Source organism: Ovis canadensis, chromosome 12, assembly GCF_042477335.2.
Source record: "Ovis canadensis isolate MfBH-ARS-UI-01 breed Bighorn chromosome 12, ARS-UI_OviCan_v2, whole genome shotgun sequence".
In the NCBI taxonomy this organism is placed as follows: Eukaryota; Metazoa; Chordata; class Mammalia; order Artiodactyla; family Bovidae; genus Ovis; species Ovis canadensis.
In genome coordinates this window covers 62,943,946-62,966,802 of record NC_091256.1, presented here as the reverse complement: position 1 = coordinate 62,966,802, position 22,857 = coordinate 62,943,946, and the positions used below count along the sequence as shown (strand labels likewise).

Below are 22,857 nucleotides of genomic sequence, written 5' to 3'. Positions count from 1 at the left end.
AATGTCTTCCAAGTGCAAAGGAAAAAACTGTCAACCTAAAACTGTGTACCCAGAAGAACTCTTTAGTAACAAGGGTGACATATAGACTTTTATCATATAAACAAAAGTCGTAAGGGCTTACCAACAAAAAGCTCTTTATGGAGGAAATTTTTAAACATATTCTTCATAAATATGAATATACCTCTTCCTAGAAGTGAGGTCTGAGACATAAGAAGGAATGATGAACAAAGAAACTGGTAAGCATGTAGGTTAATTATTTTAAGCAAGTATTACCGATACAAAGTGATCGTGATGACAGCATCTAAAGTGTGTGTGTGTCTGTGTGTGCTCAGTCATGTCCGATTCTTTGAGAGCCCACGGACTGTAGCCTGCCAGGCACCTTTGTCCAAGGGATTTTCCAGGCAAGAATTCTGGAGTAGGGTGCCACTCCCTTCTCCAGGGGATCTTCCCGACCCAGGGATTGAGCCCAAGCCTCTTGGTCTCCTGCACTGGCAGGCAGATTCTTTACCACTAGTGCCACCTAGGAAACCCATAATGTCTAAATTAGAGCTGCTGTTGTTTGTTGTTTGGTTTTTTTTAAGGATGGAATTAAAATATTGGACATGGTAGTATAAGTCAGGAAGAATGATCAGAATTAATATATTTTTAATAATTCTTACTATTTAGGAGAGGGCATTAAGATATTGATCAAAACACAGTATTTTAGAAGGTTCTAGAACATCCACAGACATCAGAATCTCCTGGAGGCCTGTTAAAACATGGATCTCTGGCTCCCACCCTCAGCATTTCTGTTCCAGGAGATCTGGGGTGGGTTTCTAGAATTTTCATTTCTAACAAATTCCCAGGTGTTGCTGCCACTACTGGTCCAGGCACCACACTTCAAGAACTACTGAACCCAAAACAATAGTTTTGGAAATAGGGTGCTTAATTTCCAAACCAACAGAGGGGTGTCAAATGAAATCAGAAAACAAACAAAACTTTTCCATCCAGACCAGCTTTGCCCAGTAAAAATATAATGCTAACCACATTAACATTATGTGGTTTTAGATTTTTCTAGTTCAGTTCAGTTCAGTCGCTCAGTCATGTCCAACTCTTTGCGATCCTATGAATTGCAGCATGCCAGGCCTCCCTGTCCATCACCAACTCCCGGAGTTCACTCAAACTCATGTCCATTGAGTTGGTGATGCCATCCAGCCATCTCATCCTCTGTCGTCCCATTCTCCTCCTGCCCCCTGTCCCTCCCAGCATCAGAGTCTTTTCCAATGAGTCAACTCTTCTCATGAGGTGGCCAAAGTATTGGAGTTTCAGCTTTAGCATCAGTCCTTCCAAAGAACACCCAGGACTGATCTCCTTTAGAATGGACTGGTTGGATCTCCTTGCAGTCCAAGGGACTCTCAAGAGTCTTCTCCAACACCACAGTTCAAAAGCATCAATTCTTCAGCGCTCAGCTTTCTTCACAGTCCAACTCTCACATCCATACATGACCACTGGGAAAACCATGGCCTTAACTAGATGGACCTTGTTAGCAAAGTAATGTCTCTGCTTTTTAATATGCTATCTAGGTTGGTCATAACTTTCCTTCCAAGGAGTAAGCGTCTTTTAATTTCATGGCTGCAATCACCACCTGCAGTGATTCTGGAGCCTCCAAAAAATAAAAGTCTGACACTGTTTCCCCATCTATTTCCCATGAAGTGATGGGACCAGATGCCATGATCTTCGTTTTCTGAATGTTGATCTTTAAGCCAACTTTTTCACTCTCCTCTTTCACTTTCATCAAGAGGCTTTTTAGTTCCTCCTCACTTTCTGCCATAAGGTAGATACATTAAAAAAGTAAAAAGAAACTGGTGAAACGAGTCTTAGTAATGTATTTTATTTAACTCAATATATCCCAAATATTATCTTTCAATATGCAATCAATTTCAAAAAGTATTAATGAGGCACTTTATTTTTTTTGGTACAAAGTCTTCAAAATTCAGGGTGTATTTTACACTATCAGTTCAGTTCAGTTCAGTTGCTCAGCAGTGTCCAACTCTTTGCGACCCCATGAATCACAGCATGCCAGGCCTCCCTGTCCATCACCATCTCCCGGTACATTGAATCCGTGATGCCATCCAGCCATCTCATCCTCTGTCATCCCCTTCTCCTCCTGCCCCCAATCCCTCCCAGCATCAGAGTCTTTTCCAATGAGTCAACTCTTCGCATGAGGTGGCCAAAGTACTGGAGCTTCAGCTTTAGCATCATTCCTTCCAAAGAAATCCCAGGGTTGATTTCCTTCAGAATGGACTGGTTGGATCTCCTTGCAGTCCAAAGGACTCTCAAGAGTCTTCTCCAACACCACAGTTCAAAAGCATCAATTCTTCAGCGCTCAGCCTTCTTCACAGTCCAACTCTCACATCCATACATGATCACAGGAAAAACCATAGCCTTGACTGGACGGACCTTAGTCGGCAAAGTAATGTCTCTGCTTTTGAATATACTATCTAGATTCGTCATAACTTTTCTTCCTAGGAGTAAGAGTCTTTTAATTTCATGGCTGCAGTCACCATCTGCAGTGATTTTGGAGCCCCCCAAAATAAAGTCTGACACTGTTTCCACTGTTTCTCCATCTATTTCCCATGAAGTGATGGGACCAGATGCCATGATCTTATTTTTCTGAATGTTGAGCTTTAAGCCAACTTTTTCACTCTTCTTTTTCACTTTCATCAAGAGGCTTTTTAGCTCCTCTTCACTTTCTGCCATAAGGGTGGTGTCATCTGCATATCTGAGGTTATTGATATTTCTCCCGGCAATCTTGATTCCAGCTTGTGTTTCTTCCAACCCAGCGTTTCTCATGATGTACTCTGCATATAAGTTAAATAAGCAGGGTGACAATATACAGCCTTGACTCCTCAATGTGGACTGACCACCCTGCGGGTACCCAATGGCCACAAACAGTTTGTGGCTACAGCCCTGGACAGAGCGGGTCTAGACTGTAAGGGATGAGAGCCTGCAGAGGACAGAGGCCCCACACAGTCACTGAGTGCCCACGAAATGCCAGACTCCAGGGTGAGCACTTTGTCCACATCATACATCATCTCCTTTCGTCCCCACATAGGCCTGTGAAATTAGCATTAGTATCACCTCAGATGGGGAATAGCAAGGCTGAGAAAACTTAAAACATTTCCCCAGGATCATCTGGCTAGCAAGTGGCAGAGCTGGGCTTCAAAGCCAGGTCTCTCATAGTCCACTGCCAACGTCAGAACCTCAGGGTTTGTATAAAGGATTTTCTGTAACAGTTCAGTTGCTCAGTCATGTCCAACTCTTTGTGACCCCATGAACCACAGCACGCCAGGCCTCCCTGTCCATCACCAACTCCTAGAGTCCACCCAAACCCATGTCCATAGAGTCGATGATGCTATCCAACCATCTCATTCTCTGTCGTCCCCTTCTCCTCCTGCCCTCAATCTTTCCCAGCATCAGGGTCTTTTCCAATGAGTCAGCTCTTTGCATCAGGTGGCCAAAGTATTGGAGTTTCAGCCTCAACATCAGTCCTTCCAATGAACACCCAGGCCAGATAGTAAATATCTTAGCCTTTTGGAACCAATCTGTCACAACCATTCAGCTCTGCTCTTGTAACAAGACGGCATGCGTGCGTGCTCAATCATGTCCAACTCTTTGCAAATCCATGGGCTGTAGCCCACCAGGCTCCTCTGTTCATGGGATTATCCAGGCAAGAATACAGGAATGGGTTGCCATTTCCTCCTCCAGGGGATCTTGCCAACCCAGGGATTGAACCTGTGTCTCCTGCACCGGCAGGTGGATTCTTTACCACTGAGCCACCTGGGGAGCCCCAGTAGGACAGCAGCCTTAGACAATGTGTGAACAAATGAGCGTGGCTCTGTCCCAGTGCCATTGCATGCTAGAGGGCAGGATCTGGCCTTTGGGCTGTAGTCTGCAATCCCTGTGCTAGGCTAACACAACTGGGCCTCCGGAGGCCCAGGTTCAGGGAGACCTCAATGACTAATTGCTGATGTTCTGTGGTATGTGCATGTGTCGGGAGTGTTTCGAAGGATGAGACCCTCTCTTTCCAGAACCACCATGGCCCTCCCAATGTTCAGAAGGATCCACAATGGCTATGTTTTGGTGACACCTCTTCAGACTCTGCCAGGGGCTTGGTCAGCCCCTCTAACTCTGTAGCCTCCACTGAGCTCCTGGCTATAAACATGAGTTATTCCCACTCTCAGGGCTGAGACAGAGGGGAAATAAAGGCCAGGATTGATGGAATCCCAGACATAAAATCTGGCACCATAATGCCTACATTTTGGAAATTGCCTTTAATTAATGGTTTATGGCTACAAAGATTCCCTCCCCACCGCCAACCTTCATCCTTCTGTTGCATCTTCTCCCTGGTGATCAGTCCTGGGGATGGGAACAGGGAAGGGGTGAAAGAGGAGGGCTAGTGAATAGCTGGTTTCTCAGAAACCAAAATGTGTGGTTTTGCTTATATGAACCCAGCTTGGCCTCTGGCATTCCTCGAGCCTGGACTCCATAAATAATGTGAATTGAAAAGCCAGCTCCCTGCACAGGCCTGAGGCCTGTTAGCTACAGAATCATCCACACACACTCACAAAAACACATCAAGTTCAGGAAAACACACACTCACAAGTGTGTACACACACATACACACACACCGGAAATTTGCTTTTTTATTTTTTTGGTCCACTTATCAGTCTCTCCTTCTTCCTGTTTATCTTGCTGTCTTTGTGTTCCGTGGCACTATTTCTTTTCCTGAAGTTCTGCTCTTTGAGTCTCTCTTCCGTTCTCTCCCCTTCCCATGCCCTGTGATCTCCCCTACTTGGGGACACATAGCCAAGCTACACAAACACACCCCCAGCTGCCCACCTCGGCAGAGAATCCAAAAATCCTCCCCTCCCATCACAGACACCCCTGCCCCTCCCACCTGGACCAGGCTTGATTCTAACCAAGACAATGAATTCTGCCCAGGTGCAAGAAGTGCAATTAGGTTCCCTCCCTAAGCACCTGCTGAACTCAAACCACATTTCATCCCAGGAATACAAGGGGATGAGGCAACTCTGCCAAATTCTAGGTGTAGCCAAAAAGATTGCCCAAGCCCCAGGGCAGAGGCCCTTTATTACCAATAATAGCCACCTTGACTGAGTATCTACTATGGCTTCATATTCAGAATTTATAATAATCATGTTACCCTAAGAGGTAGATATTATTATTATTCCCATTTTATAGGTGGGAAAACTGAGGCTTCAAGAAGTAAAGGAATTTGCTTAAAACCAAAGTCTGTTCAACTCCAAAGCCTAGTCTCTTCCCGCATGCTCAGTCGCTTCAGTCTTGTCTGACTTATTGCGACCCTGTGGATTGTAGCCCTCCAGGCTCCTCAGTCCATGGGATTTCCCAGGCAAGAATACTGGAGTGGGTTGTCATGCCCTCCTCCAGGGGACCTTCTTGACCCAAGGATCAAACCCACGTCTCCTGTGTCTCCTGCGTTGAAGGTGGATTCTTTACCCCTGAGCCACTGGGGAAGCCCCGTCTCTTCCCACAGGGCTGGTCCAAATAGACAACATGGGTTGTGTCTTGGGATCTGGGACAACCATACTCAGCCACATTTGGTCTCTCATCTCCCCAGAAACATGTAACAGAGACAGGACTCCAATACAGGAATAAGGCAGAGGTTCTCAAGTCTAGCCAACAGGTGGAAACACTGTCTGGATGCCAGTGGTCAGCAGCTGTACACCCAACCAGAGAGGCTTCCCTGCCAGTCAAGCCTGTCCTTGGGGGTCCAGCTCTAGCAGTGGAGGGAGGGGAACACCTAGGCTGAGGCCCCTAACCAGGCAGGGACTTGGAGCCTCCCAGGCAGGGCTGCAGAGGCAGCTGCTGTTTCTGCATTCCCTGGCGCCATGGCAACAAGAGTGTTCAAATTGGTGACCCGCACAGAGTTTGTACCATCTGCTGTCTTCGGGGCTGGGGGTTGCAGGGTCACCTTCTGTCTGCCTGAGAAAGGAAATATAGCAATGTGGCAATGACCTCTCACCCTTGTCTATGCAGTGTAGAAAGGCCCCATCAGCCCCACTGTCACTGAGTCCGCAGAGCAGCCCAGGGGAGGAGGCAGGCAGCAGAGAACAGCATCATGACAATGTGCAGAGATGGACACTGAGGCACGAGGCACCATCTCTGCCCACCCTGCATTAGGTCGTTCTGCCTGGCGCCCTGCTGGACCAGCCTGGCATCTTCCAGGCCAGGTGGCTGTGGGCCCCGAAGGGCTCTTAGCTGGGCAGTTAGGTGTTGGGGAGAAAGATTTCAGTGGAGCTGGGATGAGGGAGGTGGGTATGGTAACCAAGCTGCAGTTCCCCAAGAGTCGTCCAAGGCGTTTCAATGGAGGGAGGCAAGTGACTGGGGGAAAGGGCATTGTGACTTGAAGAAGTAAGGTCTTTAGTCTGTGGGTTTCTTTTTTTTTTTTTTTTCAATTTCAAAAATAATATAGCCAATGCAGAAAACTTGGAAAACAGAGAAATATGCACATACATTCTGGCACACTCACAAGTTCATGACACACACATACATGTTCACACACAAATCATCCCTTTCCAGAGATAAAGACTTTTAGCATTTAACCATCTAATACAATGTAATATACGTATATATTATATAGATACAATTATTAGGATTCCCTGGTGGTTCAGACGGTAAAGAATCTGCCTGCCATGCAGGAAACCTGGGTTCAATCCCTGTGTACAGAAGATCCCCTGGAGATGGGAATGGCAACCCACTCCAGTATTCTTGCCTGGAGAATTCCATGGACAGAGAAGCCTGGTGGGCTACAATCCATAGGGCTGCAAAAAGTCAGACACAGCTCAGCGACTAACACGTGTATTATATGCACATTATATATATTATCATACATATTTTAGCATGGTTGGGATTATGTTGCACCTGCTATCTTGTACTGTGCTTTTTCATTTTGCAATAGATTGTGCACATTTTCTCATATAAAATATATTCCCATGACAGCTTTTTCAACGAACTGCCTATATGCCAACATACAAATGAAGTATCATTCATTCAGATTAAACTTTCACCCATAACCATTTATACTGCTTCCTAGTTTTTAAATGTTTCTATTTTTTTCATTATAAATTTATATATGTTTATTACGGAACCTTAATGATACTTAGAGGTACAGCAGGAGGGAAATAACCTCATACAAACTCAGTAACTATAACACTTTTGTGCTTTCCACATTGATTGTTTTACTATTTGTCTGATTTGATGGCTATGTAATTTTTACCTTGTTATAATGTTGTATAATACACAATATAGGGTCCTTTCAAATCAGGCTTATTTTTTAATATTCGTCATTTCTCACAGTACTGAGTTTATCCATTTGGGTTTTCATTTAACCATGCTTTGGGAAAAGATTCTTTTCCCTTCTCTGTTGACTCCTCACCACCTGAACTTGGTATATTTATCAAGTGTTGATGCAGCTGACCGTGGACTGAGGAATGGGGCTGGAAAATGCTGGTAGAAAGACATTTTTGCCTGTGAGGGCCACTCCAGAAACACATTTCAGTGTGTACAGGAATAGAGCTGGTGCTCCATTTATCCTAAAAAAATGAATCACCCAGTTGCCCAAAAATGACTGTCTCTGTGTTGTTTACAGTAGTGAAAAACGAGGGACGACCAGGCCCACCGACAGGAGGCAGGTGAAATAGATCATAGAGCATCCATTCCACGAATCCTGTGTGGTCAAAAGATATTACAGATCACTGCTGAGAAGGAGGCATGTCCTCCATGGTGTAAATGAGAACAGCATATTACAAAACGGGATGGACCATGTAAATGTGGGCATTTTGTGTGTGTTTTTCTTTCCAGTGGCTATAATGCTGTTTATTTTTTATGAGGATATGTAGTCAGATTAAGCACAGGTTAGTAATACCAGTTTGTTCTTTTCAAAGCAAAGCAAAAGCCCGGTAGACTTTTTATTTATTTACTTTTTAATTGGAGGAAGTGTTGGCACCTGTGTATCTCAAAGAATATTTAACTAAATACCAGCAGCTGCTGTCTCCGGGTAGCGTGGGTTTGGGGGTGATTCTCTGTTTTATTTTTTATTCTTTTTTGGATTTTTAATTCTTTAAATTCTTTTCCTTTTAGAGGGCATAGGTTACTACTGTACTGGGGGAGGGGCAGCACAACAAAACAAAAGCCATTTTGATTCTGAAAAGAACCTTATGGGGGAGGGGAAGACATGGGGGGCGGCACTCGGAGGGGGCAGCCTGCCCCCCGCCCTGCCCCTCACCCCACTCCCCAGCACGGCCCTGTGTGCTTGTGTGTTGCAGACTCCGACAGCCAGTGCAGCCCCACGCGGCAGAGCCTCAGCCTGTCGGAGGGCGAGGAGCAAATGGACCGGCTGCAGCAGGTGGAGCTGGTCAGGACCACGCCCATGTCCCACTGGAAGGCGGGAACTGTCCAGGCCTGGCTGGAGGTAGTCATGGCCATGCCCATGTACGTCAAGGCCTGCGCAGAGAACGTCAAGAGTGGGAAGGTAGGACCCCCGTGGGGATTCTACCCCCACACCCCGCCCCGGCCACACACACACCAGGGTTACAGGAGCTGGCTGAACCGGATTCAGGCTCCAGGGACTCCAGTAAATCACTGTCTCTCCAACAAGGTTCATAGCTCTTCTGAGCCTCAGCTTCCTCATCTTTAAAATGGGACTAATTTTCCCTTACCTGACTGGAGGGAGGCAGGGCTGGACTTGAGCACCTTTTCAGTCCGTTCGGGGATTCCACCGCCTCCCGTAGCAGCAGCCCTCTGGCGAGGGGCCTGCAGAGCTCTTCCCACTGCTCTGCCCGGAACGCCGGGAGGGATTCCTTGGGTCCCCGCTCCCACGCCTCCCTTCGGCGCTCAATCCCCACCCCCCGGGCGCAGGTGCTGCTGAGCCTGAGCGACGAAGACCTGGAGCTGGGCCTGGGTGTGTGTAGCTCGCTACACCGGCGCAAGCTGCGGCTGGCCATCGAGGACTACCGCGACGCCGAGGCGGGCAGGAGGTGAGCCGGCGCCCCGGCCTGGGGGAGTTGGGAGATGAGCCGCCAGAGACCTCGCCTCAGGGTCACACGGGTGAGGGGGCGGGCGTGTGGCTGGGGCCAGGTGAGGAGTGCCAGGTCCTGGGACGCCACTGGGCGGCGCTCTGGGCGGGCCCTCCCTGTAGAGCCCCGCCCTGTAGAGCCCCCCTGTAGAAAGATGGAGAACAAACTCAGGGCGGCTCCAGGAGCCCTAGGATCGTCCCAGTGCGGGAGTCGAGTCTTCAGGCGCAACCCAGAACTCCTCTAACTCCGAGGGTAGGCCAGTCCTGGTGGACCTGGGAAATCTGGCCAAGATGTTTGTTCTGCCTACTCCCACCTCAAACCCCAGCTCTTACCATTCCAAGTAAGAGACAGCCTACAGGCTGGGAGGACGAAAGGAAATGGGCCTATCTGGGGCCAAGTGCGAGGGGGTGTTTGAGGGCCCGGAGGGAAGGGGCGTCTGTCAGCAAGCACACCTGGGGAGGGCTGACCATCCGCCCATCAAGTGTGTCCCCAGCGAGGCCGCCCTCCCGCCCCCAGCTCCTGCCGGCCTCTCTCCCGACCTTTGTGAGCAGGACTTACTGGGGAGCCCCTCGTTCACCAAGCAGCTCCAGGGAAAAGGAAAGGAGCCCCCTAGCCAGTCCTCAGCGTGCAGAAGGGGAAGAAGACGAGCTGGCAAAGCTGGCACTTTCTGTGTTGCATGATTATCTCCTTCACTGGTTTCCCCATCATTTCTGTGCAGTTAATTAATCAAACCTGGTGGTGTGTGCTATTATTTGCAGAAGCAGCTTTGTGGATTAAAAATAAGAAGGGGCTGGGGGTAGGAAGGCAGGCTGGTTTAGAAGCCGGAAAAGCAAATTGCTGGGTGTCCTGGGGAATGATTCTGAGGTGGCAGGGAAAAGAGATGAGACGGGATCTGAAACTCAGGCAGTAATTCCCAGGAAAGCCAAGTAAGAAGGTCATGGCCCTTATCAGAAGGTCTGGACCTTCCTAAACGACATGGTGGGGGAGGGGTGGAGGAGTGGGGAGATTGCTGGGCGGGGAGGAGGGCAGGGCAGGGCAGAGCTTGCGGTTCCGCTGAGCTTCCCCTCCTGAGTGTCCCACAAGCACCTCACACCCACCACAGACCCAGTGTCTGCCCAGTGTTTGCCCCCAGTCCCCAAAAGCTTACCACTCTGGGTCACCCAAGCTGGAAACCCCGCCCCTACCCCACCCCCTTCCATTCCCAATACAGTCACTGTTACTTGAGCAGGGTGGTGCTTCCTGCCTCATCTCTCAAAATTCAGGATCGCTGCCCACGTTCCCCCCAAATCCACCTGACCCCTGAGAACCTCCGAGAGCCAGAAAAGGGTTGGAGTCAACTCATCAGCCAGATGTGAATAGATTTTAAGCATTTCTAAGAGCCCTAAGCGGAGAAGGCAATGGCAACCCACTCCAGTACTCTTGCCTGAAAAATCCCATGGACAGAGGAGCCTAGTAGGCTACAGTCCATGGGGTCGCTAAGAGTCGGACACGACTGAGCGACTTCACTTTCACTTTTCACTTTCATGCATTGGAGAAGGAAATGGCAACCCAGTCCAGTGTTCTTGCCTGGAGAATCCCAGGGACAGAGGAGCCTGGTGGGCTGCCGTCTATGGGGTCACACAGAGTCAGACACAACTGAAGCAACTTAGCAGCAGCAGCAGCAGCAGCAAGAGCCCTAAGCAGGACTGTTTCCCAAAACCAGGGCTTCGGCACTAGACACCCAGGGCCTCTGGAGCAGGGAGGAGCCTTCATTTAATGGCTCTGTTCTCTGCAGAATCCTGGCCTGTCTCTAACTTGCCCTGTAACCTTGTGCTCTGTGGAACTTGGTTTCTCCACCTGTGAAGTGAAGGGGGTTAAATTAGGACAGTGGCTCTTTAACCGTGGGCAATCATGGCCTATTTGAGAATCTAATGAAAACTTCTGAAACTTGCCCCAGAAGAAATACAAAAGCTTCACAACTTTGCATTCTGGGACTCTCTAACCCATCCATGGAACTTTGAGGTGTCTGTGAACTCTTGGGTAAGGACCCCAGTGAGGCCATCTTTGAGAACACAGCCTGTGTGACTCTAGGCATGACATTACCCTCTCTGGGCCTGGTTCCCCTTATCTCTAAAATTTATTGTTGTTGTTTAGCTGCTAAGTTGTGACTGACTCTTTGCGCCCCCATGGACTGTAGCCTGCCAGGCTCCTCTGTCCATGAGATTTCCCTGGTAAGAATATTGGAGTGGATTGCCATTTCCTTCTCGAGGGGAATCTTCCAACCCAGGGATCAAACCTACGTCTCCTGCATTGGCAGGCGGATTCTTTACCACTGAGCCACCAGGGAAGGTCCTATCTCTAAAATACTAATGACAAATAATCCACCAACCCCTGCCAACCTATTACTCATCGCTTTATGGACATTATTTTATTTGACCACCACGACATCAAGACAGGATAGATATGCTTAGCCCCCTTTTAAAGATGGAGAAAATGAGACCAGAGAAATAATGGGCACAAAGTCATACTACAGAAGATTCGACTTCAAAGTATATTTCCTTTCCACTCTCCCAAGGCCCCTTTGTATTAAAAACATCAGTGATGTATTAATAGCTCCTGCCACTATTCTTTGGAGAAGGAAATGGCAACCCACTCCAGTATTCTTGCCTAGAGAATCTCATGGACAGAGGAGCCTGGTGAGCTGCTGTCCATAGAGTCACATGGAGTCAGACACAACTGAAGCAACTTAGCATGCATGCATGCATTGGTGAAGGAAATGGCAACCCACTCCAGTATTCTTGCCTGGAGAATCCCAGGGACAGAGGAGCCTGGTGAGCCGCCGTCTGTGGGGTCACACAGAGTAGGACACGATTGAAGTGACTTTACAGCAGCAGCAGCTGCCACTATTCTTTCTGGAACACTGAATTCATCCTAGACCCCGTGCTAAGGGCTTTACCCTCTCTTACCTCTTTTAGTCCTAGAGGCAAGCAGGAGTAGCCCCATTTTATAGAAGAGGAAATTGGGGTGCAATGTCTCAGATCTAAGGGTGATGGAGCCAGAAAGGCCTCATATTTTTTATGCTGAATAATGACTTGGATGACTTCAAAATTCTGGGCCCAAACTCACATTTCAAGATCTGACCTGTTTCCTGTTTGGGGAGCATCAGTGTCAAATTTTATAAAATGTTTGAATTACTTTTAAAGTCATCCTGTTTTATTCACCTTCAGCACTTACAGTAGCTCACACCAATAGCTGGGCAAGTGTTGCCAAACCGAGGCCCCATGGGGACAACTTTAATGAAAAGAGAACTGTTTGGAAGGGCAGGCTTGCATTAATTATCAGCATGCAGCTGGATATTGCTGATTATAAACGGACCTCAAATAGGTTAAGCAAGGTGCCTCCTCCCATCCTGCACCCCACATCCCAATACACCACTGATTTGCCGAGCAGACCCTTCCTTCAGAGGGAAAAGAAGTCTTCTAGTCCCTATCAAAGCCCCGAAAGCATATGATTCAGAGGCCAGGAACTTCAGCCCCTTCCCTGGGCAAGAAACCAACAACAGCTGGGCCTGGCAAGGGTCCCTCTAAAGGGATGAGGCTGCAGCAGGTCACTCATGCACCTTCCCATCTTCAAAGGGAGCTTGTTTTGGCCAGAAGATTCCAGCTTGGGAGCTAGGTTTCGGGGAGCCTCCTGGAAGACTGGAGCTGGTGCCCCCCCACCTCGCCTGGCCTTGCTGTCTTCCTTGTGTGCATGCTTATGTGTGTGCTGCCGCTTCAGTCGTATCTGACTCTGTGCGACCCTATGGACTCTAGCCCACCAGGCTCCTCTGTCCATGGGATTTTCCAGGCAAGAATACTGGAGTGGATTGCCGTACCCTCCTCCAGGGGATCTTCCTGACCCAGGGATTGAACCTGCATCTCTTATGTCTAACCTGTGTTGGCAGGTGGCTTCTTTATCACTAGTGTCACCTGGGAAGCCCACTGGACTCTAAATCAGAAGCTCTGGGGCATTAGCCAGGTGGAGAGCCACATGCACCACCCCTAGTCCTGCCCTCCAGAAACTGATGATCCAGTGGGCCGCTGGCCTGCTGAGCAGCAATTACCCAGCATGACAGTGCAAGGGCTCCACAGAGACTCTGGGCACCAGGAAGGGTCCTGACCTAGCACAGGGGTCCTGAGGCTTTAGGGAGAACCACATCTCAGCAGAGTCTCACAGGAGTTAAGCAGGGGAAGAGGGTGAGATGAGAGACCTGGAGGGGGGAGGTCCTGGCTCTTTGGGGGCAGATTCAGAGGTTCTGGGAGGCTGAGGGGCAAGAGGAGGGGAGCAAAGCCAGGAGCCCACCTTCCTGCTCTCAGTCCATCTTCCAGTGAAGTGTCTGCTACTATGCTTGCAGCATCAGTCTGACTCAGCCTAGAGAACACAGTCCCTGTGCTCAGATAAGTCATTTGTAAAGTTCCCTGTGTGATGGAACTCTGAAGGGAATTCTTAAAGAGGCAGAGCAAACAGGTCAGGGAGCAAGCTCAGACAGCACACAGGCAGCCTCTGCAACATGGGAGCTGACGCCTAGGAGGGGAGGAGAGAGCCCAAGCAGGGCTGGAAGAAAATGGGTGCCTGGGAGGCAGAGACCCCACCATCTGAGGACAAGCACAATGCATCCCAGAAGTGCTCCCAGCTCCAGGCCGGTGGGAGGGGCAGCCTGCACCCTGTGAGGTCACCCTGAGGACTTCTGATTTTATCTCTGCAAAGGGGCGCCATGGGAGAGTTTCTTTGTTTTATTTAAATCTATTGTTGTTTTTCCCTCTTTTATGGACTCTTTATTTTTTGACCACTTGTGTGTGTGTGTGTGTGTGTGTGAGTGTGTGAGTGTGTGAGTGGGATAGGGATCTTAGTTCACTGACCAGGGGTTGAGCCTGTGCTGCGGTGGAAGCACGAAGTCCTCACCACTGGACCACCAGGGAATTCTGTTACTGACTTTTCATTAATTGAGTGTTGAGCTATACTTCTTTTAATTATTGCTCTATAGTTCACAAGATACACACTTCACTTAACACTATCTTCAAATAATATTATCTAACTTTGTGTGTAGTATAACATGCTTTTTTCCTTCTGCCATTGTGCCATCATTCATACACACACGTATGCGCCGTAATACATTGTTATTATTTTTTTGAACTGGCCATTATCTTTGAAGATTAGCAAATAAGGAAAATATTTACCAAGATAATTTACCATTTCCAATCTTCTTCTTCAAAAAAGTTTTATTGTGGTAAAATACCCATAAAATGTACCACCTTAATCTTTTTTTAGAGTACAATTCAGCAGTGTTACTTTACTGGTTTCCCTGGTAAAGAATCCACTTGCAATGCAGGAGACTCCGATTTGATTCCTGGGTCAGGAAGATCTGCGGGAGAAGGGATAGGCTACCCACTCCAGTGTTCTTGGGCTTCCCTGTGGCTCAGCTGGTAAAGAATCCTCCTGCAATGCGGGAGGCCTGGGTTCAGTCCCTGGGTTGGGAAGATCCCCTGGAGAAGGGAAAGGCGACCCGCTCCAGTATTCTGGCCTGGAGAATTCCATGGACTGTATAGTCCATGAGGTCGCAGTCGGACACAACTGAGGGGCTTTCACTCACTCACTCAGCGGTGTTACGTGCATTCACATTGTTGTGCAGCCATCACCACCATCCATTCCAAAAACTCTTCCCATCTTATAAAACGGAAACTCTTTTGCCATTAAACACTAACTCTCCATTCTCCTCTTCCCCAAGCAAGCCACCAACCATCATTCTACTTTTGAATCTGACTACTCTCAAGTTCCTCACATAAGTGGAGTCACACAGTATTTGCCTTTTTGTGACTGGCTTATTTCATTATCATAATGTGCTCAAGATTCATCTGTGTGTAGTGTCAGCCTTTTTAAGGTTGAATACTGCTCCACTGGGGCTGAATACAAGCCCATTTTGTTTATCTGTTCATCCATCTATGGATACTTGAGTTGCTTCTACCTTTTAGCTCTTGTAAATAGTGCTGCTATGAACACAGGGTGTGCTGATATATCTCTTCAAGGCCCAAATTTCAATACTTTTGGATATACACTCAAAAGTGGAATTGCCCAATCATATGGAAATGGCAACCCACTCCAGTGTTCTTGCCTGGAGAATCCCAGGGATGGGGGAGCCTGGTGGGCTGCTGTCTATGGGGTTGCAGAGAGTCAGACACAACTGAAGCGACTTAGCAGCAGCAGCAGCAGCAGCATGCTAATCCTATTTTTACTTTTCTGCAGAGGTGTCATACTGTTTTCCGCAGCTACCGTACCACTGTACGTCCTCACAAACAGTGCACAAGGGTTCCAATTTCTCCACATCCTTGCCAACACTTGTTTTCTCTAATAGTGGCCATCCTAATGAGTATGAAGTGGTATTTTATCATAGTTTTGGTTTGCATTTCCCTAATGATTAGTGAAGGGCTTCCTAGGTGGTGTAGTGGTAAAGAATACACCTGAGGTAACTTGGGTTCAGCCCCTGAGTCAGGATTATCCCCTGGAGTAGGAAATGACAACCCTCTCAAATATTCTTACCTGGAAAATTCCATGGACAGGGGAGCCTGGCAGGCTACCGTCCAAGGGGTCACAAAGAGTCGGACACAACCGAGCATGTAAGCACACATGCACAGACACACAATGATTAGTGATACTGAGCATTTTCCCATGAGCCTGTTGGTCATCTTTATATCTTCTTTGCAGAAATGTCTCTTTGAGTCCTTTACCCATTTCTGAATCAGATTGTTTGGTTTTTTTGTTGAGTTCTATTGTTCAGTCACTCAGTCATGTCCAACTCTCTGCGAATCCATGGACTACAGCACTCCAGACTCCCCTGTCCTTCCCCATCTCCCGGAGTTAGCCAAACTCATGTCCGGAGAAGGCGATGGCACCCCACTCCAGTACTCTTGCCTGGAAAACCCCATGGATGGAGGAGCCTGGTGGGCTGCAGTCCATGAGGTCACTAAGAGTCGGACACGACTGAGCGACTTCCCTTTCACTTTTCACTTTCATACACTGGAGAAAGAAACGGCAACTCACTCCAGTGTTCTTGCCTGGAGAATCCCAGGGACGGGGGAGCCTGGTGGGCTGCTGTCTGTAGGGTCACACAGAGTTGGACACAACTGACACGACTTAGCAGCAGCAGCAGCATGTCCATGGAGTCAGTGATGCCATCCAGCCTTCTCATCCTCTGTCCTTCTCCTCCTGCTTTCAAGCTTTCCCAGCATCAGGGTCTTTTCCAATGAATCAGCCCTTCACATCAGGTGGCCAAAGTATTGGAGTATTGTTGAGGTTTAGGACTTCTCTTTCTTCTTTGGTGTAGTCCAAATTTCCATGTGGTTATTATTAATATTTCTTTCCTCCTAAAGAAATGCCTTTTACATTTCTTGTAGTTCATTCCTCTGATGATGAATTCTTTGAATTTTGCTTGCTTAAAAAAGTCTTTGTTTCTTCCCTCATTTCTAAAGACTTTATTTTTTAGAGCAGTTTTAGTTTCACCGCAAAACGGAGGGAAAGTTAGAGATTTCACGTAAACCTCTTGCCCTCACACATGCGTGGCCTCCCCCGTTATCATCATCCCCCACCAGATGGAACATTTGTTTCAGCGGAACAGACACTGACACACCATTGTTACCCAAAGTCCGTAGTTTACAGTAGGGTTCCCTCTGGGTGCTGTGTATTCTGTGGCTTTGGACAAACATGCAGTAGAGTGCGTCCATCATTACCATACAACACTGAATAGTTTCACCTCCCTAAAAATCCTCTGTGCTCCACCTAGTCATCCCTCCCTCTCCCTCAAACCCTGGAAACCACTGGTCTTCTTGCTGTCTCCATAGTTGTGTCTCTTCCAGAACGTCACACTGTTGGAATCATACGTATGTAGCCTTTTCAGGCTGGCTTCTTTCACTTAGTAATATGCATTAAAGGTTCCTCTGAGAGAGGGTTTTAAGTAGAGGGGTGACATGATCTGATGGATATATTTAAAAGGCCATCTGGCACCCGCAGGGGAAATGGATTAGAAGGAGCAAAGGGGTGGGGTGGGGGCAGTCAGGAGGCAGTTGCAGAAATCTATGCCAGAGGTGGCCATGACTTGACCCCAGAAAAGGAGGCAAGGGGACAGACACACTGACCAGAGTGGTTGATAGATGGACAGGGTGGGGGAGGGGAGAGGCAGGGCAAGTGAGAGCCTGGAACTGGGAGACAGGACGGGCATGTCATCTGGGGCTTGTTAAGTCTGAGATGCCTGGGACAGCCAGGAGATGTCAAGAGGGCAGCCCATTAGGATCTCAGGCTCAGAAGAAGGAGGAGAGTTATGAATTGGGAGTGTTTGTTAACAGATGTGATCTGGAGCCCTAGAAATGGATGTCAGCCAGAGACTGGAGAGTGTAGGGGTGGAGAAAGGAAGGGGTGAGGACGGAAGATGTGCCCATTATAAGGCAGCATCTACCCAGATACAGAGCTCAATACACATTCTTGGAAGGAAGGAAGCAAGGAGCCCCGGAGGACACCAGCAGGAGCAGCGGCATGATCCGCTAGCTCCACCCTGGGGAAGAGACTAGAGGGGCTCTAGAGGCATGAAGACCAGTGAGAGGGCGAAGTTCAGGGGAGAAATGATGGTGCCTAGAGCGAGCAGAGGAGAGGAGAAAGGAGGAAGCTGAGTCACAGCGGGTGGAAAAGCCCACCCAGGTCTCCAGCTTGGCCAGTAGGGTGCTCTCCTCACAGTCTCCACTCCACCTTCCCGCGGGGAGTGGGTTTGGGGCGCTCCTTCTGCCAGCTGTGGGGGGCAGTGTCACTCTGTAGGCCCATCATTTCCATTTCACATCCAGATCCCTTCATGGTCCCCCAAGGCTCCCACTTAGGCAATGCAGTTCACAGCCTGGCATTCAGTTCAGTTCACTCAGTTGTGTCCGACTCTTTGCGACCCCATGGACTGCAGCATGCCAGGCTTCCCTGTCCATCACCAGTTCCCAGAGCTTACTCAAATTCATGTCCATTGAGTCAGTGATGCCATCCAGCCATCTCATCCTCTGTTGTCCCCTCCTCCTCCTGCCTTCAATCTTTCCCAGCATCAGGGTCTTTTCCAATGAGTCAGTGCTTCTAATCAGGTGGCCAAAGTATTGGAGTTTTATCATCAGTCCTTCCAATGAATATTCAGAACTGATTTCCTTTAGGATTGACTGATTGGATCTCCTTGCAGTCCAAGGGACGCTCAAGAGTTATCTCCAACACCATAGCTCAAAAGCATCAATTCTTTGGCGCTCAGCTTTCTTTATAGTCCAACTCTCACATCCATACATGACTACTGGAAAAACCATAGCTTTGACTAGATGGACCTTTGTTGGCAAAGTAATATCTCTGCTTCTTAATATGCTGTCTAGGTTGGTCATAGCTTTTCTTCCAAGGAGCAAGTGTCACTTAATTTCATGGCTGCAGTCACCATCTGCCCCAAAAATAAAGTCTGTCACTGTTTCCATTGTTTCTCCATCTACCTGCCATGAAGTGATGGGACCAGATGCCATGATCTTATTTTTCTGAATGTTGAGCTTTAAGCCAACTTTTTCACTCTCCTCTTTTATTTTCATCAAGAGGCTCTTTAGTTCTTCACTTTCTGCCATGAGGGTGGTGTCATCTGCATATCTGAGGTTATTGATATTTTTCCTGGCAATCTTGATTCCAGCTTGTGCTTCTCCAGCCCGGCATATCTCATGATGCACTCTGTGTAGAAGTTAAATAAGCAGGGTGACAATATACAGCCCTGATGTACTCCTTTTCCTATTTGGAACCAGTCTGTTGTTCCATGTCCAGGTCTAACCGTTGCTTCTTGACCTGCATACAGAGATTTCTCAGGAGGCAGGTCAGGTGGTCTGGTATTCCCGTCTCTTTAAGAATTTTCCACAGTTTTTGTGATCCACGCAGTCAAAGGCTTTGGCACGGTCAATAAAGCAGATATAGATGTTTTTCTGGAACTCTCTTCCTTTTTTGATGATCCAACGATGTTGGCAATTTGATCTCTGATTCCTCTGCCTTTTCTAAATCCAGCTTGAACATCTGGAAGCTCAGGGTTCAGGTACTGTTGAAGCCTGGCATTACCTCAGTTCATTTTTTAAAGTCCTTCCGCCGGTGGGAGGCACTGTCCTCATTCCTTCTTCGAGGCTGCCACCCTGTGGTGAACAGGGGAATAACAGCTGAGGAGCCCGTCCTTTTGTCCACTCGGGAAGTATTCCTTGTGCACCTACTACACACGCACACATGCGGCACTGGGCGAAGTTCAGTGTGGGATACAGAAGACCTAAGGTACGGTGGCGAGGAGAGGAGCTGGAATAAGCAAAACTGGGGGTTTAAATCTGATTCCAAGACGTGCCACTCTGTGACTCTGGGCGAAGTCCAAGGAGAGACTGGACCCAGACGAGGTTCTGTGGGCCTCCGGGATTCTGCAGTGGCCTCTGGGATGGGGGTGGCGCGGGGCGGGGGTTGGGAGGTACCCGGTGCCCAGAGGCGCTGCTTACTGCTGCGTCCATTCCTTGGCTCTGCCACTGTCCCTTCCCACTCTCAGTGTGTCTGAATGTGGCCTTTCCTCTTCCTGGACCCTCTGTCTGTTGATTCTTTGTTATTCTTCGGGGCTCGCGCCCTGCGTCTTCTCCCCCTCTGTCTCTGCCTCCCCTGTCTGTCTCTGCCCCCCCTGTCTGTCTCTCCCCTCTGTGTCCCTCTCTCCCCATGTCTCCCTGTCTCCTCCTCTCTCTCCCCTGCATCTGCCTCTCCCCCTGCTGCCCTGTCTCTCTCTGTGTCTCTCCATCACTGTTCCTATCTATCTCTGTGACTTTCTTGGTCCCCCTCACCCCATTATTTTGCTTCTCTCTCTGGTCATCTCTGCCCCATTTCTCCCCGTCTCTCCGTTTCTGCCACCTTTCCCCACCCATCCCTCTCTCCGGCTGTGTCTCTCCTCACCAGCCTGTCCAAAGCCGCGGACCTGGACCATCACTGGGTGGCCAAGGCCTGGCTCAACGACATCGGCCTGTCCCAGTACTCCCAGGCCTTCCAAAACCACCTGGTTGACGGGCGGATGCTGAACTCCCTGATGAAGCGGGACCTGGAGAAGCACCTGAATGTGTCCAAGAAGTTCCACCAGGTCAGCATCCTGCTGGGGATCGAGCTGCTGTACCAAGTGAACTTCAGCAGGGAGGTGAGAACCAGGGGGCAGGGCACCTTCCGCAGCCCTGCTTTCCCTTCTGGAATCCGCTGTCTGTCCATCCAACCATCTGCCCATCCATGCGTCTCTGCATCCATCCACCCACCTGTCCATCATTCCATGCATCCACTCTCTGCCCATCCACGTATCTCTCCATCCATGCATCTCTCCATCCATCCATCCACCTTTCCATCAATCCACGCATCCATCCCTTTCTTTCCCCCTCCCTCCTTTCAACAACTGCTTATTAGGGATGGACCAGACCCTGTGCTCAATTCAGGGGAAAAGGGAAACACTCATTCTCCAGGAACTCACTGCATATCCGGGGCAACCACGAAGAAGCTTGTGGCCACAACATCATGGAAGGTTGTCCCAATGAGGGAAGCCCAGGGTTTTATGAAAATCCAGAGGAAAAGCTTTTAGAGGGACAAGAGAAGCCTTTCCAGTGATAGTGACAGCTAAACTGAGACCTGAAGGGAGGAATTCTGGGTGTCAGTCAATAGAAGGTACGAGGGGAAAAGCAATCTAGCAAGGGAATAGCATAGACCAAGACCCAGAAGATAGATCTATGGCAGCAGAACTGAGAGTCCTGTGTGTTTCTGTGCTGCGTTTGAGGTGGAGGAGTGAATAGGGATGCTGATGGTAACCAGGGGGCTGGGGGGCACACTGTAGAGTTTAGACTCTGAGTGCCCCTTGTTCTGATCACTGCCAAGCCAGAGAGCACAGGGTGTCTGCTTCAGCTTCCCCCAAACCTAGTACATCTCCCCAGCTACTCCCCCTCGGGAGGGGCTTGGGCTGCCGGGGCTGAGTGCAAACGGCTTACTCTTCTCAGAGCACTGTCAGAACACAAATAGTTCAGGGTCAGGGGGAGAGGGACAGAAGAGGGAGCTTTTTGGCCTTCTCAAACACCCAAGCCAGAGCCCTGGGCACAGGAAGAGATGAGGACACAGGCCCTGGCCCCCTGTGAGCCCCAGTCGGGTACAGGAGGTGATGTGTGGGAAGAACGTGACGGTGAAGTGTGGAAATAGGCAGCCTCATTTGGGGCATCCCTCAAGAGACATGCGCTGAGGCCCTACTCAGATCAGGTGAGCAGGGGTGGGCTATACAAACTAGGCAGGTGGGGGCTGGGCTACACAAACTAAGCAGCTGCCCTGGGTCCCACCTGGCCCCACACTCTGCATGCAGGTGGCTCTGCCTCTAGGCTCCTCCATCCCTGGAAGTGGGCTTCTCCCCATTTCCCAGAAGGAAAGGACTGACATGGCTAGAGCAGCCGTGGGTGATCTGGCCAGGACCCCTCACATCAGCATGCCGAGGTCCCTGCCAGCACCACAGAAACCTCGCTCTGTGTGTGATCTCACCATGCCCCTTTTGACCCCCAGCTGACCCACTCTCCCTCCCCACAGGCTCTCCAGGAGCGCCGGGCCCGCTGCGAGACACAGAACATAGACCCCGTGGTCTGGACCAACCAGCGGGTGCTCAAATGGGTGCGAGACATTGACTTGAAGGTGAGGGGTGATGGCAGGCGTGGGGGGGGTGGTGACCCTTGGGCATATGCAAATCCCATGCCAGTCTGTATCCAAATTCAGTATCCATCTTTGTGTGGGCTGGGCATCATTTCCCAGGCTGGCAAGAAGAGCCTGCTTCCTGTCACTCAAGAGGCCAGAACTACTTCCCTGCCCACCCCTTCCCATCCCATAGTTGAGGGTGCGGATGCTGAGCCATCCTCGCTCTCTGAAGTCAGTAGGGGGTTGAATCCACAGCCATCTTCTCCCTCAACAAGCATTTATGGGTCGCCTGCCTAGGTCTGGGGTCTATCAGTGACAAAATAGCCCAGTCGCTATTCTGAAGGCCCTAAAAAGAGTGAGGCTGGGGTTCCCCTGAGGATTAAATACACTAGTCCCCAAGGGGCGGGGTCAAGCCCTTGCTCTTGAGGACATGTTCCGCCTGGGGTATCCCCGCCCTCAGGCCAGCGGAACGGCCCCCCAGGCTCACCAGCCCCGTGCCTTGCCCTCAGGAGTACGCAGACAACCTGACCAACAGTGGCGTCCACGGCGCCGTGCTGGTGCTGGAACCCACGTTCAACGCTGAGGCCATGGCCACCGCCCTGGGCATCCCCAGCGGGAAGCACATCCTCCGGAGGCACCTGGCGGAGGAGATGAGCGCCATCTTCCACCCGGCCAAGTGAGTGTGGGCTGCGGGCAGCAGCTTCCGGCTTTCGAAGCAGATGGTCCTGACTTCCGGTTGGTCCCGGCCGGGCCCTTCCTGGGTCCCCCTTGTTCCTTTGCAACACAGCGTTCTTATTTTATGGATCCAGGCTCAGACAAGTGAAGTGCTTTAGCCTCAATGTCATAAACTAGAAAGAGGTAAAGGAGGAGTCAATCAGCTTTTGAATAAAGTGTGTGGTGCTTCCCAGGTGGCTCCCGGGGTGAAGAATCTGCCTGCCAGTACAGAAGAGGCAAGAGACCCACGGATGGATCCCTGGGTAGGAAATGGCAAGCCACTCCAGTGGAATATTCTTGCCTGGAGAATTTCATGGACAGAGAAACCTGGTGGGCTACAGTC

At 49.6% G+C, this 22,857-nt stretch overlaps 1 protein-coding gene across 2 annotated transcripts in view; it reads left to right on the top strand.

Moving 5' to 3' along the window:
* Positions 1-22,857, top strand: part of KAZN (kazrin, periplakin interacting protein) — a 1,331,681-nt gene that overhangs the window by 1,292,513 nt on the left and 16,311 nt on the right. For both annotated transcript variants that reach the window (XM_069545947.1, XM_069545948.1), the window contains 5 exons: positions 8,346-8,551; positions 8,938-9,056; positions 20,058-20,289; positions 21,699-21,800; positions 22,310-22,476. In XM_069545947.1, coding sequence (XP_069402048.1) covers positions 8,346-8,551; positions 8,938-9,056; positions 20,058-20,289; positions 21,699-21,800; positions 22,310-22,476 — 826 coding nt within the window. The remainder of the gene's footprint in view (positions 1-8,345; positions 8,552-8,937; positions 9,057-20,057; positions 20,290-21,698; positions 21,801-22,309; positions 22,477-22,857) is intronic.